General features: G+C 37.3%; 1 protein-coding gene across 23 annotated transcripts in view; it reads right to left on the bottom strand.

Annotated features, from left to right (window-relative positions):
* The window catches only part of rims2a (regulating synaptic membrane exocytosis 2a), a 305,210-nt gene that overhangs the window by 222,666 nt on the left and 58,073 nt on the right, over window positions 1–24,471 (bottom strand). For all 23 annotated transcript variants that reach the window (XM_062063652.1, XM_062063653.1, XM_062063656.1 and 20 more), the window contains one exon: window positions 12,978–13,188. In XM_062063652.1, coding sequence (XP_061919636.1) covers window positions 12,978–13,188 — 211 coding nt within the window. The remainder of the gene's footprint in view (window positions 1–12,977; window positions 13,189–24,471) is intronic.

Below are 24,471 nucleotides of genomic sequence, written 5' to 3'. Positions count from 1 at the left end.
ATCAATAAACCCATAACTCATTTTCAATCCATAAAGAAATTGTTTTTCTGTGTTCAGTGCCTTTTCTGATTCATAAATGTTGTTACAATGTTGGATACTCGGGTTAAACGATGCCAAAACGTCAAATTATAAGGTTCATGCATTTAGGCGTGCAGTTTTGGATGCCTCTGAGAATTTGTTTACTCATTCCTTCTAATCTCATGCCCTATCACCTGGTCTGATTTGTACAAAAGAAAAATATTTTCATGTTTATTTGTCCATGGCATTTTATACGGGGCGGTTTCATCGACATGGACCAGTGCAAAGTTGAATTAGCCGCTGAATTCAGAGGAAATAGATGGCACCTTTGTGACATTACTACAAGTACTTGATTTGAAAGGCCACAAGATAATGTTGGATTAAGTATTAATTATACCTAATTAAGGCAGGCGCACAATAACATCGACATGTGACATGGAGTGAGATAAATGCTGGCTTTTTTATGCAGCTCTGTCTCGATTTGAAACTGGGCAGGGGTACCTGATGTTGTGACCGGGTGAATCTATATATTGTTTCATGACGTAATTTTCGACTGTGTCTTAAAACACAAATGGGCTGTAAGGTTCATTCTTCAACATACACATTTGACAGTGTACATTTTCAAAAGATAAATTATGATACTTTTAGAGATGGCAGGCATGGTTTTATTTACTATTTAAAAGGAACTTATGTATGTATTACTATGACGCTGTAATGATTGGTAACACTAAATTAACCCTAGTGTGTGAATGTGAATGTTGTCTGTCTATCTGTGTTGGCCCTGTGATGAGGTGGCGACTTGTCCAGGGTGTACCCCGCCTTCCACCCGAATGCAGCTGGGATAGGTTTAAGCCGCCCCCGCAACCCCGAGAGGGACAAGCGGTAGAAAATGGATGGATAGGGGATTATGTGAATGGAAACAATACAAAAATATGTATTGTTTATGTATTTTATTTTGCTAAACAAGATTTACCTTTATGATGTTTCAGTGTGTGTCTGACATCTTTACTACTGACAAGAGGTAATGTTGCTACTACTAAAATGTAGTTTTTCATTGAAAAATATAAACATTTAAGTTCCATCAAAGACAAACGGCCTCCGTCAATCCGCTACAGGAACGCCCCCACGCAAACCGCAATCTGACAGCGGTTAAAAATGGGACTGTGGAGCAAAAATCACATCAAAGTATATCCAATACATACGATATAGACGGGGGTCTAGACAGACATCTTCAACGTTGTCCAGGCCAAAGACCCCCAAACTGATGGAGAGAGTGGGACCCCTTACTTATATATTTTGTTTAAAATTGTGTTTTTAATTAAATTGGTCCTAAATGTACCTTGTTATTCTGCAGTATTAAGACATTCAAATACTACAGTATAGCACCGCTATTTGCTGGTTAACAACTAGACTGCTAATTGTTAGCGATCTTAAATGATAGCATGACTATAATAATATAATTATTCATTCATGTTTTTTTTTAAACCTGCAAAGGTAAATTATGTAGAGTGGCCAGGCCACTGCCATTTCTAAACTACACTACAGTGTGATGGATCAAGAGTAATGTGTATTCAAAGCAGCGCTTCTCAATTATTCTCTGTTAGGCCCCACTGAGAAAGAAAAAAAAAAAGCGCCCCTCCACACCCTCCGCCGTGACAAAAATATTGTTGTTGTTTTTTATGTTATAGGTACACCTCTGCATAACATATAAAGAAATATAGATCAATTCCAACAAACGATAATGATAAAATAATAATAAGAATAATTATATAATCACGTTTCATCAAACATATATTAACTTTGTTCACCTAGGGACACACATGGCACACTGACAAAGCTTAACCTATTATGACTATAACAATCTACAAGGTTAATACAGTTCGCTTCTCTTTCTTCCCCTCCATTTATCTGCTTTCTTTTGTATTTCAAGTTGTCATTACATATATGTATTGTTGCATTTGAAACAATCGTATTGTTGATAATAGAGGTACATTTTTGTTATTATTCATTATCAATAGTGCTATTTCTATTGGTATTTGTATTGCTCCATTTGTAGTGTAATAATGCTCATTGTCATTTCTGTGTTATTAATATTCATTTCACTAACTTCTTCTTTGCTTTCACTTTTACCATCATATTTGTACATATCCTATTCGCTGATGCTGTTCTGTTTTTGTTGTTATTGTTGTGTTTGTTGTTGTAGTTTCTTTGTCTTATTTCCCTCTTAACCCCTCTGTCTTCCTTTTTTCCCATTTTAATCTCCTGCTCCGGCCCGGCGACTCCAAATACTAATATAAATCCATTTAATAAAGTCAAATACAAATAAGGCAACAAGAGAAGTATCCCACACTTCTCTTTTGTAAAGTAAATTTCTACAGCCGATATGGGCATCTACATCAACAATATGATTTGCCCGAGTAGCTGGACAGGACAAAATAAAATAAAATAAACATTTAAATAAACAACTAACAATAACTTAATCAACATTGTTCTTTTAGTCTGTAACGAAAAATATTTAAAGTGCATAAGTTTTCCTGAAATAAAAAAAAAAAAGGTATCCTTGTTGAAACTATGAACATTTTTTGACCGACTTGATACTGATAGAGAAGACAAGCAGTGGAAAATGGATGGATAAAATGACTTCATACTGAAAAACAGATTTAAATAAAAACAAATTGTTCAGCAACATAACTCAAAAGCACAATATAAAATAATTTAACCTACAAAACTGAAATTAATCAAATAATTTGTGCTAATTTTTGAAAACTAAAATATATAATTATAAATTATTTTTTTACTTTAATCTGCAAGATACATTGAGTACGGTGTCAATGCCACTGCCATTTCTAAACACATCACAGTGACTTGGATCAATGTTCATGTTTATCGAAATACATTTAAATTTGTGGAAGAATTGCATGTGGAATATAAAATAAGATATTAAATAAAAAAGTCTCATCAATCCAAAAATGTCATGATCCCTCCTGCGGTACCTTTGCAAACCTTCTAGGGGTCACGGACTCCTTGTTGAAGAACTCTGACCTACACCACAAGGAAGGTGTTACATGTAGATTAAAATCATCATATGTCCTCTTTAACGAAAACATGTCTCCTGTTTTGTTAAAAAAAAAATCTAACTTGCCCTGACAAATGCTACCTTGAATGCTGTGTAGAAAATATATCTTTTTAACGTCAATAGTGGTATCTAGTTGCATGTAATACCACTAGAAAGCATGTACCGGGTACTGTATATCCAAATATTAATAGCAGAAACATTGAAGGGGCAAGAAGCACAAGTGTTGTAAAGAGTTGCTTTAATCGCACATGACCTCCTCCCCATAGACTGTTAGTTTCCTCTGGCTTCTTTGAAGCTACATTAGAGGAAACATGACAGGACTGGTGGTGAACTCCATCAGGACGTGTAGGGATTCTGAGGACTCAGTCCCACTACAGTATTTCAAAGGTATTTAGCATCCAAATACAGTTCAAACTTGATTTATTTATGCTGTTAGTTTGATCAAATGTAATTGTCAATCGCCGGCTGGAAGGCAGGATACACCCTGGACAAGTCGGCACCTCATAAACTATCACCCAGAAAATATTTTTAAAGCCAGCAAAGCCAAACATCAGTTTGGGAGGTATTTACGTTATTACAAGTTAAATTGTTAGTTAACTTTTCTTAGAAACGGTATATTCCAAACTGATATAAACATGTCCACTGTGGAGGACACTGCTTCCTAGTAAGGAAAATTTGAAAGACACTAAAGTGAACATTATTGTTTTATAATGGATATTTACATTGTCACTTTAAAGACACTCAACAGTAAGTTTTTTTTTTTTCAGATTTGCATGAAACAGTGGATGTTCCTGCACAATTATTCATACTTAAAATACATGTTTGTAGTATGATTAGATGATTTTAGCATTATGTTTGTGTTCAATTACAGTAAGTGTGTTTGCCCTAAACATTCCTGCCACTTCATTTTACACACTATGGCATTTTTGAGGTTTTTTTTTACATATACCACAATAATATCGTACCGTGGCCTTAATACGTGATAATATCGTTAAGTGAGATTTTGCTACCGTTACATCCCCATCCCCAGATTACCAAAAATCTGCTGCACCAACAGCTTCCACATCCAAAAAACAAAAGTATCAATAATTACAATCAATTACAATAATTACCAGTTATCATCCATAAACAGCGATTGAAATTGTAGTAAACTAAGCTACAAGTTACTGTCGATTAAATGTAGCTAAGCTACAGGTGAAGCTATCTCCGGAGAATAGAGAGCAAGCTACACTGCAAAAGTAGCTTGCTACATCAAAGCTACAATTAACGGCATTTCTATCTATGGGCCCACATGCATAATATCAATGTTAATGTAACTGAGAATGTACAAATGACCCTAATAAAGGTCAATTACTATTAACTATCTGTCATTTAGCTGGGGACACCCTACAACTACTTATAGGGGTCCCCGCACCCCAATGTATGTATTTACTTAATTTGCCTTTTCCTTGGCCCACTCCTATAATGTTATTCATTTTATCTACATAAAGTAAAAAAATATTTTAAAAAAGCATTTATTTATACCTTGACAAAAAAACAATGACTTGTGCGTTGTTTGGGAAATGTTGGTAATGGTTATGTGCAGTAAATTATTCATGAACTCAACTCACCTTAATGTGTGTTCCTAAATTTTTGTTGGACGTCTTTGATGAAGAGAGCAGTTATGATTTTGGTCCACAGAATAAACAACTAAAAACTAATGTTTTTGGCATTGTTTTCGCTAAACGTATACATTTGTCTAAATATGGCTAAGGACACACATTATTGTGGGTTTCCTGCACGTCATCTTTATTACTAAAGGAAAAATGTAATCTACAGGAATTTTAACCTCTGCCATTTTTAACTAAAAATGTATTTTTTTGAGTAGTCAGCTTGAAGCGTCCCTCTGTCTCTGACTCCCTTGTCGTCATGTGACATGAGTAAGTGTCTGTTATGATTTTGCTTACTGGTTTCGATGACCCGCCTTATCTTGCCTCTGATTGGCCAGACCGTAATGTTTTGCCCTAACCTTAGCCAATTGTGACTCATCATACGAACACCAACCAATGTTCTCCATATGTATGGATGTTCTCATTCATCCAGGTCATTGTATTTTCTCCAGATTATTTTTGGGGGGCCTGGATTCGCAGTCCATTTATATAGCTTTGATGTAAGCTCCTTAGCTACATGGGTCTAAAAGTAGCTAAGCTACAAGAAAAGCTCCTCGTTCAAAAAGTAGCCAAGCTACTGGAAAATGTAGTTAAGCTAGATAGCTTAGCTACATGTAGCTTTTTTACAGCCCATCACTGCCTTATACTAAAAAATATCTACGACAATATGTTCACTAAGCATGAAGAGTAGTCGTTAAATGATGCCAAATTGTCAAGTCTTACAGTGTTTATTATTATTGGTCGTAGCTGCTTGTTTCTATCTACTCATTCATGAGATTCCATTTTGTCTAACGTCGCATGAATATTTAACACTTGCATCCGCAGCGTTTGTATTGAAGGTTGACCAGGAGAGCAACAAGGCCATGGCACCACTTAGCGAGAGAAGACATCACCACTATTCACAAAGGGGAACTTCCCGGAGACCATTTGCCAACCATTCCGCCATTACTCCTAATCATCACCAGTTCAACATGGTGTCAGTTTCCCAAATGTCATCTAAAAAAGAACACAACCTCCCTACGGATGTTTCTTCTTGGTGTAGCTGTTCGCAAAAGACGGCCAAAAAGTGTTCCCTGGAAGATGTGTTTGCACTTTTTAATCAATATATTGCGTTGTGTAGTGTTTTGTGGATGTTGTGTTGTTCTGCTGTTACTATTTAGAAATGTAGAAATAATAGATACAAATAGGGATGGGTATCTTTTCCTTTTAAACATACGGTACCAATCTTAAGTACTTTTGTGTGTGCTCATGTGCTATATGTAATATTAATTGGTAAACTCAAAATATCTTGTAAAAAAAATAAAAAATTAACATTGTTTTCTTACATTTCTGAGTCTCAATCGCAAGTATACAATCATTTCAGTTTGTCCTACATGTGTTGCTGGAGTCAAGAAGTAGTCTTTGCCATTTAGTTGAATGTCAGTCTTGTCTTTTGTTGAGCTCTACAAAGGGTTTTCTACAGTAAGTATTGTACTTATTACACACCCGATATTTAATTGCAACGTGCATCTTGATTGTAATTTTGACTTCCATATTTCGAGATGTTGAAATCGCTATGTAAAATCACTAATGCTAATCAGTAGCATGTGTATGGCATACTCAAGGTAAATTAACACTGAGCTAGCGCATTTTGAAAAGTGGAGCCTTATTTTTGAGCGCTTTCTATCAGGCATACTTGCTTTGTTGGCATGGAAGTAGTACAGACAGAATTTGGTCGATACCTATAAAAGTCTCTAATTCGATACAGATCTGTACGCACCACCGGATTTGGCATTTGTCATAATTTGCATGTTGTAAATCCTGTTCCATGTTGAGCGTATAAATAAAGCCATTTGAAAAAGAAACATTTTGCACAATAGAAGATTTAGGCCCACCAAAAAAGGGCGGCCAGCGGGGGATAATGGGGGATTGTTTTATTACCGGAAGTGAGGGGGCTTTTATGGCCTAAACCGGAAACCATTCAGCCGCCATTTTAATTTTGTAGTTTTTGGCAAGCTGTCCGCCATCTTGGTTGTAGTCCTTAATGATTTATGACCCCTACAGGCTCACAAGAGTATTACAGCTTGTAGGTTTGCCGCGTATTAGTGGCATTTTGATGCTGGGACTAAAAGTGTGTTTTTAAAAATGATGGATGTTACGCTGCAAAAAGTCAGTGTTCAAAAACAAGAAAAAAAAATACAAAAATTTGGGGTATTTTATTAGAACTAAGCAAAATTACCTGCCAAAAGAACAAGAAAATTTGGCTTGTTTCCAAAACAAGTAAAATTAGCTAACCTCAATGAACCCAAAAATACCTTAAAATAAGTATATTCTCACTAATAACAACTGTACTACTATATGAGTACGTATTTTCTATTGTTTCATTGAAAATAAAACAGCAAAGTCCATTTGGCTGTCATCTGTTTTAATATGAGACACAATTGTGTCAAAGTCATGATTTTTTTTTTCATGCTTGGAATAAGAAATTATTACTTTTAAAAAGTAGTTTTATACTTGTGAGTGTTGATGACACAGCTTTGCAACAGTTGATATTCTAGTTTCAAGCATGTTTTACTCAATATAGGTCATAAAATCTCAGCAACAAGCTATAATATCTTACCAAGATAATTTAGGATCAAAACCCTTAAAACAAGTAAAACACTCTAACATAAAATCTGCTTAGAGAGAAGAATTATCTTATCAGACAGAAAATAAGCAAATATCACCCTTATTTGAGATATTTAATCTTACTGAGATTTCAGTTTTTGCAGTGTAGTGTTCCCCCTAGAAGACCGTCCCAATGCATGATGAATCACTATTTCATGATTATATACATAATGACAGTTACCACAGAGAGCTAACAAACATTAGTTGTTATGGATTAGTGTTGGTTATTTTCCCGTAACTGGGATTGCCTTTAACACGGTCACATATGACCCGTGTTAAAGGCAAGAGTTTTTGCTTCGGCAGAAACGTAGTCGCTATGGTGCTGCTTGTCGGTATACCACGTGCGACCCGGTCACTATGATGCCGCTTCGACGGTTTCATATGTGACCGTGTTAAAGGCAATCCCAGTTACGGGAAAATAACCAACACTTATCCATAGGAACTAATGTTTGTTAGATCTCTGTGGTAACTGTCATTATGTATATATAATCATAAAATAGTGATTCATCATGCATTGGGACGGTCTCCTAGGAGGAACACTAACATCCATCATTTTTAAAAACACACTTTTAGTCTCAGCATCAAAATGCCACTATTACACGCCAAAACTACAAGCTTCATAAACATACTTGCCAACCTTGAGACCTCAGAATCCGTTAATGAATGAGTATATCCGTTCGGCCACCGTGTTCAATGGAGAAGTCTGATCTACAAAATTTGCAGGCAGCATACACCTTCCCCTTCGAGCTGTCCTGGATGAACTGAAATTATTTTTTCCAATCATTTTGGAACTTGCAAGCGTACTTCTTCTTCTTACTCGTCGTCGCCATGTCTCTTCTTCTTTCTTCTGCTTCGTCTCTGTTATGTTTTTGGACATTACTACTTGCCGTAGTTTTGAAGCAATGCATGATGGGAATCCGGATGTTGTGTGTCAGTGTATCAACGCGCCGGCTGGAATAAACACACGCTGAGAAATAGCTCAGTGCCTGCCTACTTTATGGGTTATCAGTGTTGGGACTAACGCGTTACTGTAACGCCGTTACTTTCGGCGGTAAATGGTAATCTAACGCGTTATTTTTTATATTCAGTAACTCAGTTACCGGTACTACATGATGCGTTACTGCGTTATTTTCCGTAATTTTTTATGTAGTATCGGCTAGAAACTGAGAAGATCTGAGTGTGTTTTATGGTAGTGCTGCGGAAGAGGCGACAAGAAAGAGGTGCGCCGCGTGCTGCGCGCTGTCTGTGTGTATGTGTGTGTGTGTGTGTGTGTGTGTGGGAGGAGTGTGGGAGGAGGCGTGTCTGTGTTTACTAACAAGACATCATGGCGAAGCCCGAAGCCGAGTGTCTTAACATGGAGATATTCTCACTACTTTTCTTTTGTCGACCACAAAGAAAAAAACATTTTAGTTGAATGTAAGTTGTCTTGGATCAAAGATCCTATCCTAGCAATTAAAATCTGCTGAAACAGCTACAAAAGCAACATGCTTCGACAAAGCTAGTAAAGAGAGACACACTTCACCTCCACCTCCAACAGCGGCTGGATTTTAACGAGGCACTGCGCACTGAAGGTACACACGCTCTGTCAAGTCTCTTTATATTTTATTTTATTTATTTATTTTTTATCGTGTTCTGTCTGTGTTGTGTTGTGTTTGCTCAGTTCTCGTATTATCTTTTAACCTGCCCATTGTACAGCACTTTGGCTACCCCTGTGGTCAATTTTAAATGTGCTTTATGAATAAAGTTGATTTGATTTGATTTGATATACTGTTGCTCTTTCATTCTAGACTTCTAGAGTGTTTGATTATCACATCACTCTAAATGTATACACTATAAAGTTCACAAACATAAAGAGGGATGCTAGTGGGCCAGGCCAATCTTTCCTTATCTCTAAACTAAAACTGGGGAAATGTGTAGAGTGTTCTGGGCTTCAGACATGATTTTATTTCAGAATTCTTTGACATAAAAAAAAAACCGCCTGGTTAGGCTTTGTGTATGTAGTGTGTGCCTTCCTTGGTTTACAGCTATGTTGTTATTATGCTGTTTTTTACTTATGTATGTTATGTTGCAGCTATTTAAAATAGTTTTGTCAATTTGTTTTGGCCTAAAATAAATTGGCCCTTTGAAACATATCTTTGTCTTTGTGTGTTGTATGCAGACTACATTGCTTAGCAGAGTTCAGTGATGCAAATGCATGTCAAATTGATCAACAGATTGTATTATTCTCCAGTGCAATAACAGTACCTGTAAAAGGGCATTAAATGGGGCCTAAAAAATAAAAAAAATAAAAAAAATAAAAAAAAAAAATAAAAAAAAAAAAAGACTATTTAGTTACTTTATATATATATATATATATATATATATATATATATATATATATATATATATATATATATATATATATATATATATATATATATATATATATATATATATATATATATATATATATAAAGTAACTAAATAGTCATTTTTTACAGTAACGCATTACTTTTTGGTGTAAGTAACTGAGTTAGTAACGGAGTTACTTTTGAAATGAAGTAACTAGTAACTGTAACTAGTTACTGGTTTTCAGTAACTAACCCAACACTGTGGGTTATAAATAAACCTATGGATAACGGAGACATATATAATAGTCTCCTTTTCAGGTGAGAGAGGACGCTAAAGGCAGTGCCTTTAAGGCACGCCCCCAATATTGTTGTCCGGGTGGAAATCGGGAGAAATTCGGGAGAATGGTTGCCCCGGAAGATTTTCGGGAGGGGCACTGAAATTCGGGAGTCTCCCGGGAAAATCGGGAGGGTTGGCAAGTATGTTCATAAATCATTAAGGACTACAATCAAGATGGCGGATAGCTTGCAAACACTACAAAATTAAAATGGCGACCGGATGGTTTCCGGTTTAGGCCATTCCCACTTCCGGGGTCATAAATCAATCCCCCGTTAGCCCCCCTTAACTAGTGGTTCCACTAGTGACCCCCTCATAGTGTCACTTTCATGCAAATGTTGTGTTCATGCTAGCTGCACTGTTTCAGTGAAGTTGTGTTTATTTCGCCAGCCATACTTCAAATGAACATCGTCTGCCAACTCATGTGTCTGCACCACCATAAGGCTCACCACACTTATATAATGATAAATGGGTTATACTTGTATAGCGCTTTTCTACCTTCAAGGTACTCAAAGCGCTTTTGACAGTATTTCCACATTTACCCATTCACACACACATTCACACACTGATGGCGGGAGCTGCCATGCAAGGCGCTAACCAGCAGCCATCAGAGGCAAAGGGTGAAGTGTCTTGCCCAAGGACACAACGGACGTGACTAGGAAGGTAGAAGGTGGGAATTGAACCCCAGTAACCAGCAACACTTCGATTGCTGGCACAGCCACTCTACCAACTTCGCCACGCCGTCCCACATACTTCACACAGTATGTTAGCTTCGGATTCTCAGATGCTCCACTGTAATCAGCCTCGATAAGCCGACATCCAATAAAATAATATCTACTTTTTTTTTACATTTTGGCAGAGACATTTATGCAAGGCTTGAAAAGGGGTTGGATGAAGCAGATGCTTATAATATCCCAACCCCTCTCACTCATTCCACATTTAACATAAACAATATAATACAAGAACAATACCGTAAGAACAAAAACGAGAAAAACTCCTGTACACTAACAATATAATAGTACCACTGTTAGTATGAGACAAGACAAGACGAGACAAAACACACACACACACACACCCACACACACGCACACACAGGCCCAAATACTCTCTGACCATACACCTCTCTCCCATCGCTCTGTGCTGAGGGCATCACTCTTTCCTCCTCGTACTTCTTCAGTACTACTTTTTTAAACAGTGTTTTGAATTGAATCATGTTAGAACACGTTTTTAACTCGTCCCCTACGTTGTTCCACAGAGTGGCTCCACGCACTGAAATGCACATTGATTTTAAAGTTGTTCTAAATTCAGGCAAATATAATTTGTTGTTTCCTCTTAGACTGTAACTATGGTGAGCATCTCTATCCTGGAATAGGTTCTGTATATTGGATGGTAGAGGGTTTTGGGATGCCCTAAACATAATTTGAGCAGTTTTAAAGTTGATCACATCGTGCAGTTTAAGTTGCTTTAACTCCATGAATAGTGGATTTGAATGATGTCTGTAGTGAACATTGGACACAATCCTAATGGCCTTTTTCTGCAGAGTGCCTAAAGCTGTGGTTCTTAACCTGGGTTCGATCGAACCCTAGGGGTTCGGTGAGTCGGCCTCAGGGGTTCGGCGGAGGTCAAGACACACCCGACTCATCGTGTAAATAAAAACTTCTCCCTATCGGCGTATTACGGATATGGCAACAGCAGAAGTCAGACTGATTTGCAGGTGTGTAATTTGTTGTGAGTTTATGCACTGTGTTGGTTTTGTTGTTTGAACAAGGTGATGTTCATGCACGGTTCATTTTGTGCACCAGTAAAAAAAAACATGGTAACACTTTAGTATGGGGAACATATTCACCATTAATTAGTTGCTTATAACATGCAAATTAGTAACATATTGGCTCTTAACTAGTCATTATTAAGTACTTATTAATGCCTTATTCGGCATGGCCTTATTATAACCCTAACCCTCTAACCCTGGCCCTAACCCTAACCCTAACCAAATAACTCTAAATTAAGTCTTTGTTACTTAGAATATGTTCCCCATACTAAAGCAAAAACATATAACTTTGTCTTGAATTTGAATTTGAATTTTTTTTTACCACTCTACCAAAGGCTGTAGATGGGATTTATAACAATTTCCCCAGACTTCAACACAACAGTTTAAATACGACATAATAAATGTATTCCTATCAGCATTATCACCACTATTCCATATCTCTCTCATGCTCGTTTCAAACTATTCGGGGCTGCTGCATGTGCATGTGTACACTTCACTGCAATGGAACAACGCTTCTAACACACTAAGCAAATGCAGAAAAGGAGGTTTCTAACCACTTTGTCCTCCTGTTGCAATTCCGTGAAAGCAAGAATGCAGCAGAAAGAAAAACAAAACAGAAATGGAAAAAAAGGAAGTGAGAAAGGGCAATGCAGGGAGAGAAAGATTGTGAGTGGCAGTAATAGGTCCTGACAATACGACCACATACTCCTAGTAGCAAAGGATTGGATGGTATTGCATAGAAAGATTTAAGCTTATGATTAAAACCAAAGCGGTCTAATACTAAAAGCTTGGGCTTAGTCTGTTTGGGATTTTTTGTAGAGTGTAGGTAAACACTTAAACAGTCACTTGCCATTCCTTGGTGGGGGGGAAAAAAGAGGAGGAATAGTTTCCTCCAGTGGCGAAATAGGACAAGTGTAGTTTAAGTGTACAAAAATAGAGCTGGAAATTAAGACATTCAGCGAAACAGTCAATTAAAACAGAAATAGTCTATACATATAGTAGATGAAAAACAGGAGTTATTGTGAGAGATACCACTGGCTCCATTCCCAGATTATGATTTGACTGTGTAGTGCAGGGAGAAATGTGCCTGAGGATGGGACATCTGTATGTGTGTCCTTCATAAATGGAGAGTTCCAAGCGTGTGAGTCGGCGTTACCTTATTTGACCGCAGAGACACTCGTCCTCCGCACCGAGCACAGAATTTCGTTTGGCAATACGAACAGAGGTGGCCACAGCCGTCGGCAAACTTGGTTTTGTGGCATATCCCGCAGGTTGGGGCTTCGCTCTTCTGTTCCTGAGCCTGTTTTGTCTCATCCCCCATCTTCTTGACCTGGTCTTTGTACGACTCAAACTGCTGGTGCAACTTCCTGTGGGGCAGATACAGTAGGTTCACGTTAAACACGTCGGACGACGGCCGAAGCACTTTGTTTATTAAAGAGAACATTCATCTCAGAAATTACCCTTTGAGATAGTACTCAATAAATCAGGGATATTCAACTAAGTTGTTTTGGGGCCACATATCCAGACAGCTAAGGACCGGACTTCTCCATTCACTATTAGTTTTATTTTGTATATTCTGAAGAACCAGCGTCATCTACAGTAGACATTTGATTTTGGTCTATTTATTTTGTCAGAGTTACAGGAGCCCTCTGCTGTTTTTAAGGAGCTTTTTTGCAAAAAGGTCCTTAAGGTCTTTAGTGCCACGCTAGAGCATTTTTAAAAAAGGATTGAAAATGTTTTAGTATGTTTTTTGTTTGAGGACAAACATGACACAACCCTTCCCAATTGTTAGAAAGCCCACTGTTTAATGTGTTTGTGTGTATGCTTCACTGATGAGAGTATTTGGTGAACATCGTTTTGTCCTACCTATTTCGGCGGTTCTTGAACTCACCATAGTGTGGACTGTGACGCAACAGTTTGTTCACATGTAAAATCCTCCCCTCTTTCTTTGTCTCATTTTGTCCACCAAACGTTTTATGCTGTGCGTGAATGCACAAAGGTGAGCTTTGTGGATGTTATTGACTTGTTGGAGTGCTAATCAGCCAAATTTGGTCAGTGCATAGGCTACAGTACCCCCCGCGATCCCAAAAGGGACAAGCGGTAGACAATGGATGGATGGATGGATGACTGCCAGCTAATCAATGCTAACATGCTATTTAGGCTAGCTGTATGTACATATTGCATCATTTTGCCTCATTTGTAGGTATATTTGAGCTAATTTAATATCCTTTACTTTTATCCACTTTGTATATAATTTAGTTGTGCATGTCTCATGACACATTATCTGTATGTAATATTGGCTACATTTTAGATAGTTGTTTGGGTGCCATGTTGTTCCAGACCACAGCAAACATTACCTAGCTTGCCAAAGATTGTAATAAATCTATTAAAATAAGACAGCCTGACGTTTCCTTTAACTTGGACACACACATCTATACCTTTGGCTATTAAAAGCCAGTAATTTCCAGGAGTTATTTCACCTTCTGAGAAGCCTCTGATTCACTAATGGTTTCTAATGTTGTAAAAATGTGTAGAATATATATTACATTTCAACATTTCTGTCAACAAAGATTTGCTTCAGCCTGCGACACATAGTCATTTTGATAGTAGGCTAATATAGACACTTACATCATGTGTTGCCTTCATTATAAGACTTATATACGACTTTTAATTTTTTGCGGCTCCAGACAGATTCGTTTTTTCTATTTTTGGTCCAATATGGCTCTTTCAACGTTTTGGGTTGCCGACTCCTGCTTTGATGTTTTTAAAAATCTGCTGTGAAAATGTGGGTCTCTCACAAGATTTTCGATCTGGACTCACGGGCCACCAGTTGAATAGACCAAATGATGAAAAAGAGAGGACCTAAAAAGGAACCTTGAGGAACACGACTAGAAGTTGAACAACTGATTACGGACTGCATCTGAAGTAAACAAGCTACAGCAACACCTTAGTTACATAAATCACATGACGAAAAAAAAAGTGTAACTGCCAAAAAGGAGACGACTTAAATGGGGACATTAAGGAACGCCTCAGTTATGTACATCACAACTTTGGACCCCAGTGTGCTGTGTTTGCTCGCTAGGGTAAAATGTAAATGCAATGATCTGCTAATGTGTTTAGTTCCTTTATACAACAGCAGCAGGAATTTACTGCAAAAATGTTTGTCTCTCAAGTTTTGAACTGAACTCAGGGGCCGGTATTGTGTCATTCCCTACCGGTTGAATAGCCCAACCATACAGATTGTGTATCATTCAGTCCCTCCAGCCTTTTGTGTGGAAAAACATACCGTATTGATGTTTTACACGTTTTATACCACACAGACTTCAAGTAGACACCAGATGGCAGTAAAAGTATGCACATATTCAGAGCTCGGTGTCAAATGACTGTACTGTTTCAATCAAGTATAACTAATATTATGAATAATTATAATTACAGAAAAAAAAACACCATGAAGGCTTCCTTATTGTCCGCTTTCTGCTCTGTAATCCACAAGTTGCAGACATTCTCTGTGTGTTTTACGCTTGAAAAGTGTGTATGTCCATCTGAAACGTTCCGTTATATTCCAACACATTTACCTCCCACATTAAGAGCATTTGTAAAATAGTGAGTAGTTTAGAGCAATAATTTTGTTGGTAAATGAGAGACGATGAGAGATTATCGTCACAATTCAACACGTCTGTCATGTAAATGCTGCCTCTTTGCAAATGAAAATCTGTCCTTAATTGCCTAACCCTGAATAACTAACGATTAAATAAATATGTAAATACGTGTGAACTGGGAAGTGAGAGGACGTCTGTGTGTTGCTACATGTTATATATGTAGCATTATTTAGAAGGCTTAGTGCTGTAGAGGGAAATGGGAAGTAGGTCTGAGCTATGTGGCAAGATGACAATTGTACTGTTTGAGCAATAAATATGAATATATTGTTCCATGTTTCTGTTCCTGCTTTGTCTACACACAAAAACAAACATACGTTTTGATTAGGCGGTTGGGCACGTTTGAGCGCCACTCGGAGACAAATTCTATTGCCGAAATAGTGATGCTCTCACAGATGTTGCCGCCGTTAAATGGTTCCATCCATCCATCCATTTTCTACCGCTTGTCCCGTTCGGGGGGTGCTGGAGCCTATCTCAGCTGCATTTGGGCGGAAGGCGGGTTACACCCTGGACAAGTTGTCACCTCATCGCAGGGCCAACACAGATAAACATGAAATTCCAAATGTTATACTTCCGCCCAAATGCAGCTGAGATAGGCTCCAGCACCCCCCGAAAGGGACAAGCTGTAAAAAATGGATGGATGGTTGGATATTTGCATTCAACAAAAAGAAAAAACTTACATTTTGATAAGGAGATAAATGCTTTTATATTGGACAGGTCTGATTTAAAATAACAGGCATCTCCGATTGTGTGTGTATATATATGTGTGTATATGTATATGCATATACACACATACAGTATATATATATACACATATAATTATGTGTGTGTATGTATAATTAGTGTATGTAAATTAGCTGGATACAAAAAAAATTTAACAGCAGATATATGATTTTCAAATGAACTCTTTATATGGATGTCATGTGAAAACAATCTCTTTAAAGTTAGCTTATTTTATTTTATGTGAACATTTCCACAACAAGCACTCGATAATTAATTTAAAAAATGACACTTTTTTTTTTATGTTAAAAAAACGCAACACACCAGAGATCTCACACCCAAAATCAATTTAGAACACATTACAAAATCATGAAATGTAAAACAAATAATGAAATTGTAACATTTTTTTCTAAATTTAAAAACTAACTTGCGCCAGTATTTTTTATTCAAATAACATCTTAATTCCCAGACAAAAATAGAAAAAGCACCAAGTCATTGGTAGTATTGTACATCACCAACTGTCCAATAGATGGCCTCCTACTGCTACTGCTACATAGCAGCTGATCTATTGCAGAAGACCCTGAAATCTTGACACGTCCTCAGAACCTACCGAAAACACATGGACTCTTCACATGCATTTTGTATGACACATGTCAATTGAGCATCTCCTTAGAAACTAAACACTGGGCTGACTTCATAATATGGCGATCAGAATTGGTTTCGCCCCACATATCCCCTGCAACATTCATTAGTGCTCGTGAATTATTAAGCAGCACTATCCTTTTACCACATACGTGTGTGTGTGTGTGCGTGTTTGAGCTAAACACGCTTCCTTTACTCTCAGCCAGTGCTTTTTAATCCTGAGTAGAGTACAGCAGCCATAGACCGCTACCTGCCTGTGCGTGCTATTGTTAGCGTGCACGTGGCATCAAAACATGCACGACTATGTCTCTTGTTGCACAGAAGAATTAGAAGTGCCACAGCCTTTGTGTGATAACCAAGCAGAGATTAGTGCGTCTCCTTGTTCGACAGATCTCACTAAATCTCATTTGCTGACAGAGGGTCTGATAACAGGCTGGGGGGGGGGGGAAAAACTGTGATACAAGGGCCAATGTTAAAAGGGATCACGTAAATAAGACTGTAAACAATCAACATGTTTTATACTAACTTCATCAATGCGCTACATTCAAATACTTATATCGGTAATGTTTTGATGTTATGAAAGGAAAAGTGCAGTCTTGTATTGACAGGCAAAACTGAGCAATCCCACGACCACCTGAATATAGTTGCTATTGAAAACTTGATTATGTGTATTAATTTACAGTATCTGTACAACAGACTGTGTTAGTTACCGTCTTTATATATGCTTCTTTTTTTTTTTTTTAATTCCTGTGTTTATACATAATGTTGGATATAGAGAACATACAAACCCTTTGTTAGAATAATTGTATCTAAGTTATCACAAAACTTTGTGTTGCCATGAGTTCCCGGCGAGAAGACAAAAGCTGTCTTTGAACCTACCAAGAAGAAGGCTTGTAAAACTCCACTGTGTAGGATGGGAAGCAACATGAAGGTGTTCTGTTTCTTTCATGTATTGTAATCAACAGAAAGACATTGTCTTGACCTGAGATCTACAAAGCGAAGAGGAAGCGGGGACCTCTTCTTTGAACTGTTTCACGACCTTTTCTGTGAACTGTTTACGACCTTTTCTTTGAACTGTTCTGTCACCAAAGGCGATGGCTGTTTACGACCCCCTCCCTTAGAAACAGCTGTTGCCATGTAATCAGGGAAATTCCAAATAAAAGAGGAGGCGTACAATAATTCGTCAGGGGCGTGGGACGACACTGTCAAGGGTACAGTGTCTACGTGTCTCTCCTCAATTGAGCCAAATTGAATTCTGTCTCTGTTTAATTCCTTGCTTCTTGTCTTGTTTAATAGATGTCATCTGTGTTTGAACCTGACACCCTTTATATGTTGAATCACAAATATTGAAATTCAACGATTTGGTGCATTTGCAAACCGCTAAATGTATGTACAAAGTAAAAATTATATCCTGCTGCCCACGAATGTACAACAATTCTTCTCAACAAAAGCGGAGAAACATAACCTTAGAGGAAAATCTCATTTAAATCATTTGTAAGCTTGTACAACACTTAAAACCTTCAGCATATCTGTACGTGGAATTAAATTATGGAACGGATTAACCAAACAAATCAAACAAAGCACCAATATGATTCAGTTTAAGTGTTCACAAAGTACACAGAACAAGAATTATGATGAATATCTTGGACCTTTTTTTAATTTTTTTTAATTTTTTTTATTGAGACAAAGATAATTGATGTATTTAATATGTGTTTACTTACTATGGTATATTATTTGTTTATTATTTATTTGTTCACTGTTATGCTGCAGTGAACAGGGAAATAGCATAAAATTGCTTTGGTATGAAAAGGGGTAGGATTAAATAAGCTCTGCTTCTTCATACTCCTTTTCGGACGTGCTTTTATGAAACAACTGGAAATATGTGATGAATTACATTGTATTGTATGCACGTTCGAAATAAACTGAAACTGAACTGAACTGAACTGTGTACTTAAAACTTCTACTGGGTAGAACAAAGAGCCTGTTAATTAGATTGAGCACTACTGCCACCTGGCTGCAGGCTTGTGTGACGTTCTAACATGAATACTACGGAACAAACTCGTTACCATGAAGGCCACATCACAGTTATGGCTGCCCTCAGCGGGTCGTCTGTAACATTGGATGATATATGAATATACATGTATAAGGATTTGCCTCATTATACAGGGTTAGTAAAAAAGAATATTCAGTTCTCAAGCATTGCCATTGATACAGGAGTTATCCAGGTTTTATTGGGTTACAATTTCACCGTTGCAGTCATGTGAACCTTTCGCCGCCGTTCAATTGTAGGAAGACGGCGTGTTTATTCACTCTCAAAATGGCGGCTCCTCAACAGAAGGCGTTTCGTGTGCTTAAGTTTGCGAAAACAAATGCCATTGACACAATTTGGTGGGGGTCATATTGAGCACTTGTAAAGCATGAAATAAATACTCGAAGTTATGTTCAACACTTGTGTTCAAGGTAGGTTTTCTATTGTTTTTCACTGTTGAAATATCGAGTGATAATTTTGGCGTAATCTTTTTAAATTTCACCCTGTACAGTATTATTACGCAATTGCCTATGCATTTCAGTATGTATGTTTTAACGTGCATTGTAAAAAAACAAAAACATGTAGATTTTATGGCAAGAAACTGTCAGCTCAGTTGCCTGAATTTTACTGTAAAATTCACAGTGGTTTTTAAAGTTAAAAGTTAGAGTCCCAACGATAGTCTCACACACACACACACACACACACACACACACACACACACACACACACACACACACACACACACACACACACACACACACACACACACACACACACACACACACACACACTATGGGACTTATTACCTCGCTGCTTGGCACTCAGCATCGAGGGTTTGAATTGGGGGTTGAATCACCAAAAATGATTCTCGGGCGCAGCCACCGCTGCTGCTCACTGCTCCCCTCACCTCCCAGGGGGTGATCAAGGGTGATGGGTCAAATGCAGAGAATAATTTCGCCACACCTAGTGTGTGTGTGACAATCATTGGTACTTTAACTTTAACTAGGTGAAATTATCCTCTGCATTTGACCCATCCCCTTGTTCACTCCCTGGGGAGTGAGGGGAGCAGTGAGCAGCAGTGGTGGCCGCGCTCGGAAATCATTTTGGTGAATTAACCCCCAATACCAACCGTTGATGCTGAGTGCCAAGCAGGGAGGCAACGGGTCCCATTTTTATAGTCTTTGGTATGACTCGGCCGGGGTTTGAACTCACGACCTTCCAGTCTCAGGGCAGACACTCTAACCACAAGGCCACTGAGCAGGTATTTACAGCATATTACTGTAAATTGAAACACAGTAACACTGTTTTTTTGGGGGGTTTTTTACAGTAAACTGAGCTACCAGTTTTTACGGTAAAATATATTGTCATTCTTACGGTGTACAATTTGATAAATAACTTGTTTTGTAATCATAGGTAATTTTTATAGGTCCGATATTTAAGTATTTATTTTCATTTTAGCACAATAACATGTTTGGAATGTACTGTATGATAATATGCGTTGCATTATTAGATATTTAAGTTCAAAATATATGCAATGGCTTGCAGTACATGTATTCTTTATGTCAAAATTAAACAAATGAATATATTTAGTGGGGAAAATAAAGTACTTTATTGACGTGTATTATTTCCAGGCTTTCGCTGGCCATATGAAATTATCCAGCGGGCAAATTCTGGCCCCCGAGCCTTGAGTTTGACACCAGTGCTAGAGAATGAGTGTAGTAGATACAAATAATGAAAATCTCCCCTGCTATTGGAGAAACACTGCAGTAAGCAATGATTACCACACACAGGATCATGACTATTAGATTGTCGTTTAGTGGTAAAATAGATAATAAAATCATTCATTGTGGTCAAATATGAATTTAGTTACACTACACTTAACGCCAGATCAGCTGTCATTGTGTACCTAATGAATGCATTTCCACAAAATGCATAGAAGGAAATAAAAAAAAAAGCTGAGCTTTGCCAAGTAACATCAGGCAGCTGGTCCACCGTGGCTTCACCTATTCAAACGCGGTCAAATGTAGGTGAGACCGCTGATAAGTAATCATACACTGTTCATTGTAGCATCAGTATCCTTAACTCTGGGATGTGCCCCAGCAGCGACACGCTGCCGGTAACACGAGCCTCTCTTTTGGACATATGGCAGACTCAAAATACCCACAGCCAAGGTGAAATAAACATATGCTTTATGTCACTGCTCGGTTCTTGTACTCTACTAAACAATAATAGTGGTAAAATAAGAAAAGCAACTATGCACATTTACCCTATGTGAACCAGGACCCATTAAAGCTTAAAGGTAAATTATGGGGGTTATACAATAGACCAAGCGGAAAACAGAACACATTTCGAATTTTGTGTCTAACATACTACAAATATGATATACAAATTCATAAAATACAGTTGAATATTGTAAAGTATATTTTTGAAGATTGTACTAATTGAAATTTTTTGGAAACATTTTGTATAGTGTATGTCACTTCAGGACTTATTGGGTTAAAGCAGGCCTGGGCAATTATTTTGACTCGGGGGGGCCAAATTTTGAGAAAAAAAATGTGTCTGGGGGCCGGTATATCTATTTTTAGTAACACTAATAAAAAACCTCACCATAATGTCTGATTGAATGCTAAAAATGTTATGACAGACCGCCTTAAAACATTTTTTACTGAATGAGACACACAGAATGTACATGAAAATTAAGAATGTGGGATTTACAATATTAACTACGAACGATAAAACACTGAATATTGACAACATATGAACGTCACACCCCCTCTCCATCGACATATTTTACCATCAAGCGAAACGCAACAAAAATGCAACAAACACAGCGAAATATGAACGTGAAGGGTAAAAAAAAAACCCCACCTACGATCTGATATATCTGATATATCACTAAGGTTTACAACTTTGTTGTAAAAATCTCCTTCCGCGTCTGTCCCTGACACCCACATTTCAGGCTGGCCATTCTGGAAACACTCTGTGGAAACGCTCCCCACCCACACTGCTTGGTGCCTCGTCTGAGCTGCTGTGACTTAGATTACCATAGTAACTAATTAGATTACCATAGTAACTAGTATATCATGCAAAAACGCAGATTCCAACCATTGAAATACTTTGTTTAGTTCAAGACTTACGGTCATTTGAAAACATCACTGCACATCATAATGGTGCCTACAGTTTCCAACTTAAAGATCTAAAAACATTTTTTAGGAATGTCCGGCGGGCCAGATTGAAAAGCTTAACGGGGCGCATGCGGTCCCCGAGCCTTAATTTGCCCAGGTCTGGGTTAAAGTGTATATAAGGGCTTTTGGTCCTTCTAGTGAAATCATGTTTGGATGGTTTTAATCTAAAAAAAAAAAAATTTAAAAAGTCCATCTGCTGGCATGTACGGCCAAATACTGAAAAAGTACAATTTATAAAATGCAGAATTGTATTCATTTCTGTTTTTTGAAGGTTATTTTCACAATCTATCCCAAGAGCCTCTCTTTAGGTACATTAAAAGGCATAACAGTATTAGGGGAACTAGGAGCATGATGGCTCGGAACTGTAAATATTACCTCAGACAAACTACATTTAGACAATCTGCCTTTTCCGTCACTGTCAACTATGGAATATGTTACCAACAGAAATCAAATTATAAACATATATTAATATGTTCACAACAAAGGATACATTTTGGCTTAAAGGAAAACAAAGGCCCTGGTTGTAATTGTTTTTTAAGGTTTCACCTTGTATTTTGTATTTCATTTCCATGTATGTTGATATTGATTGCATGCTTTTATCGTGTGTTAGACAATGGTATTAGTTGAAATGCCGCAGCTACGGACAAGAGTTGGAAATTAGCATTGATATAAACTTTAAGTACAGCAATAATTGTGTTGAACTGTATCGCCTCTAAAATATACATAGAGTACCGGCCAAAAGTTTGGACACACCTTCTCATACACAACACAACTGATGGGCCCAATCCCATTGATAAAGCAAGACATTCCACTAATCAACCCTGATAAGACACATCCCGTGAAGTGAAAACCATTTCAGGTGACTACCTCTTGAAGCTCATCGAGAGAATGCCAAGAGTGTGCAAAGCAGTAATCAGAGGAAAGGGTGACTATTTTGAAGAAACTAGAATATAAAACATGTTTTCAGTTATTTCACCTTTTTTTTTTTTTTAGTACATAACTCCACATGTAGTTTTGTCATAGTTTTGATGCCTTCAGTGACAATCTACAATGTAAATAGTCATGAAAATAAAGAAAACGCATTGAATGAGAAGGTGTGTCCAAACTTTTGACCTGTACTGTATATTCTATTCAAATGTAATTTATTAAATATAAAACTTTAATCTGAAGCGAATTTATTTTGTATTCTTGAAGGGACAGTAGCAGTAAATTAACTTGGACAGTAGCAGTAAATTAACTTGAATTTTACCAAAAAGTTAAATATCATTGGCTACATGCCAATATAATGCAATATCACTATACAATATATTACAATCCTGAAATTAGAATAATCCCTTTTTGTAGCAATGTGTGAGCAGTTAAACTTCCTAATGAGCAAGCTAATTTGATTAGGTGCTGTATAAATATTGTTCGGTTATAATTATGTCAAACAGGGAAATATTTGTATGTACATTACCGTTCAAAAGTTTGGGGTCACCCAAACAATTTTGTGGAATAGCCTTCATTTCTAAGAACAAGAATAGACTGTCGAGTTTCAGATGAAAGTTCTCTTTTTCTGGCCATTTTGAGCGTTTAATTGACCCCACAAATGTGATGCTCCAGAAACTCAATCTGCTCAAAGGAAGGTCAGTTTTGTAGCTTCTGTAACGAGCTAAACTGTTTTCAGATGTGTGAACATGATTGCACAAGGGTTTTCTAATCATCAATTAGCCTTCTGAGCCAATGAGCAAACACATTGTACCATTAGAACACTGGAGTGTTAGTTGCTGGAAATGGGCCTCTATACACCTATGTAGATATTGCACCAAAAACCAGACATTTGCAGCTAGAATAGTCATTTACCACATTAGCAATGTATAGAGTGTATTTCTTTAAAGTTAAGACTAGTTTAAAGTTATCTTCATTGAAAAGTACAGTGCTTTTCCTTCAAAAATAAGGACATTTCAACGTGACCCCAAACTTTTGAACGGTAGTGTATATTAAGGTCAAAAATACAGTCATGTTCATATATACAATTAACTTTTGTCCCGCTATCGTTCTTTTTTAAAAATATATGGCATTTAATTTGTTTCTTTGCTCATTTAAAGCTTGTGATTAAATTAATTAAAGTGCTGTTACCCAACTTTAGAGCTCCATTTTTTTTTTACTAAGCTTTTTACAGCTTATATCATGGCATTAAAATACACATAAACAAATGTGCTGATATGTTGTTAAAAAAATGTGTCTCAGACTTTGCAAAAAAAAAAAATCCTGCTGTACTGCATAATACGATTCATGCTATATTGTTAGATATAAGGACAGTGTGTTTTTATTATACAAGTTACATAATATAATATAATATAGTAAATGACCTTCCAGCATCATGACTGCACACACACTGTAATATTTTCCTGTGAGTTCCACAAGAGGGAGACATAC

Source organism: Entelurus aequoreus, linkage group LG11 (genome assembly GCF_033978785.1).
Source record: "Entelurus aequoreus isolate RoL-2023_Sb linkage group LG11, RoL_Eaeq_v1.1, whole genome shotgun sequence".
Classification (NCBI taxonomy): domain Eukaryota; kingdom Metazoa; phylum Chordata; class Actinopteri; order Syngnathiformes; family Syngnathidae; genus Entelurus; species Entelurus aequoreus.
The sequence above is the reverse complement of the archived record's forward strand: the minus strand, read 5'-3'. Positions and strand labels throughout refer to the sequence as shown.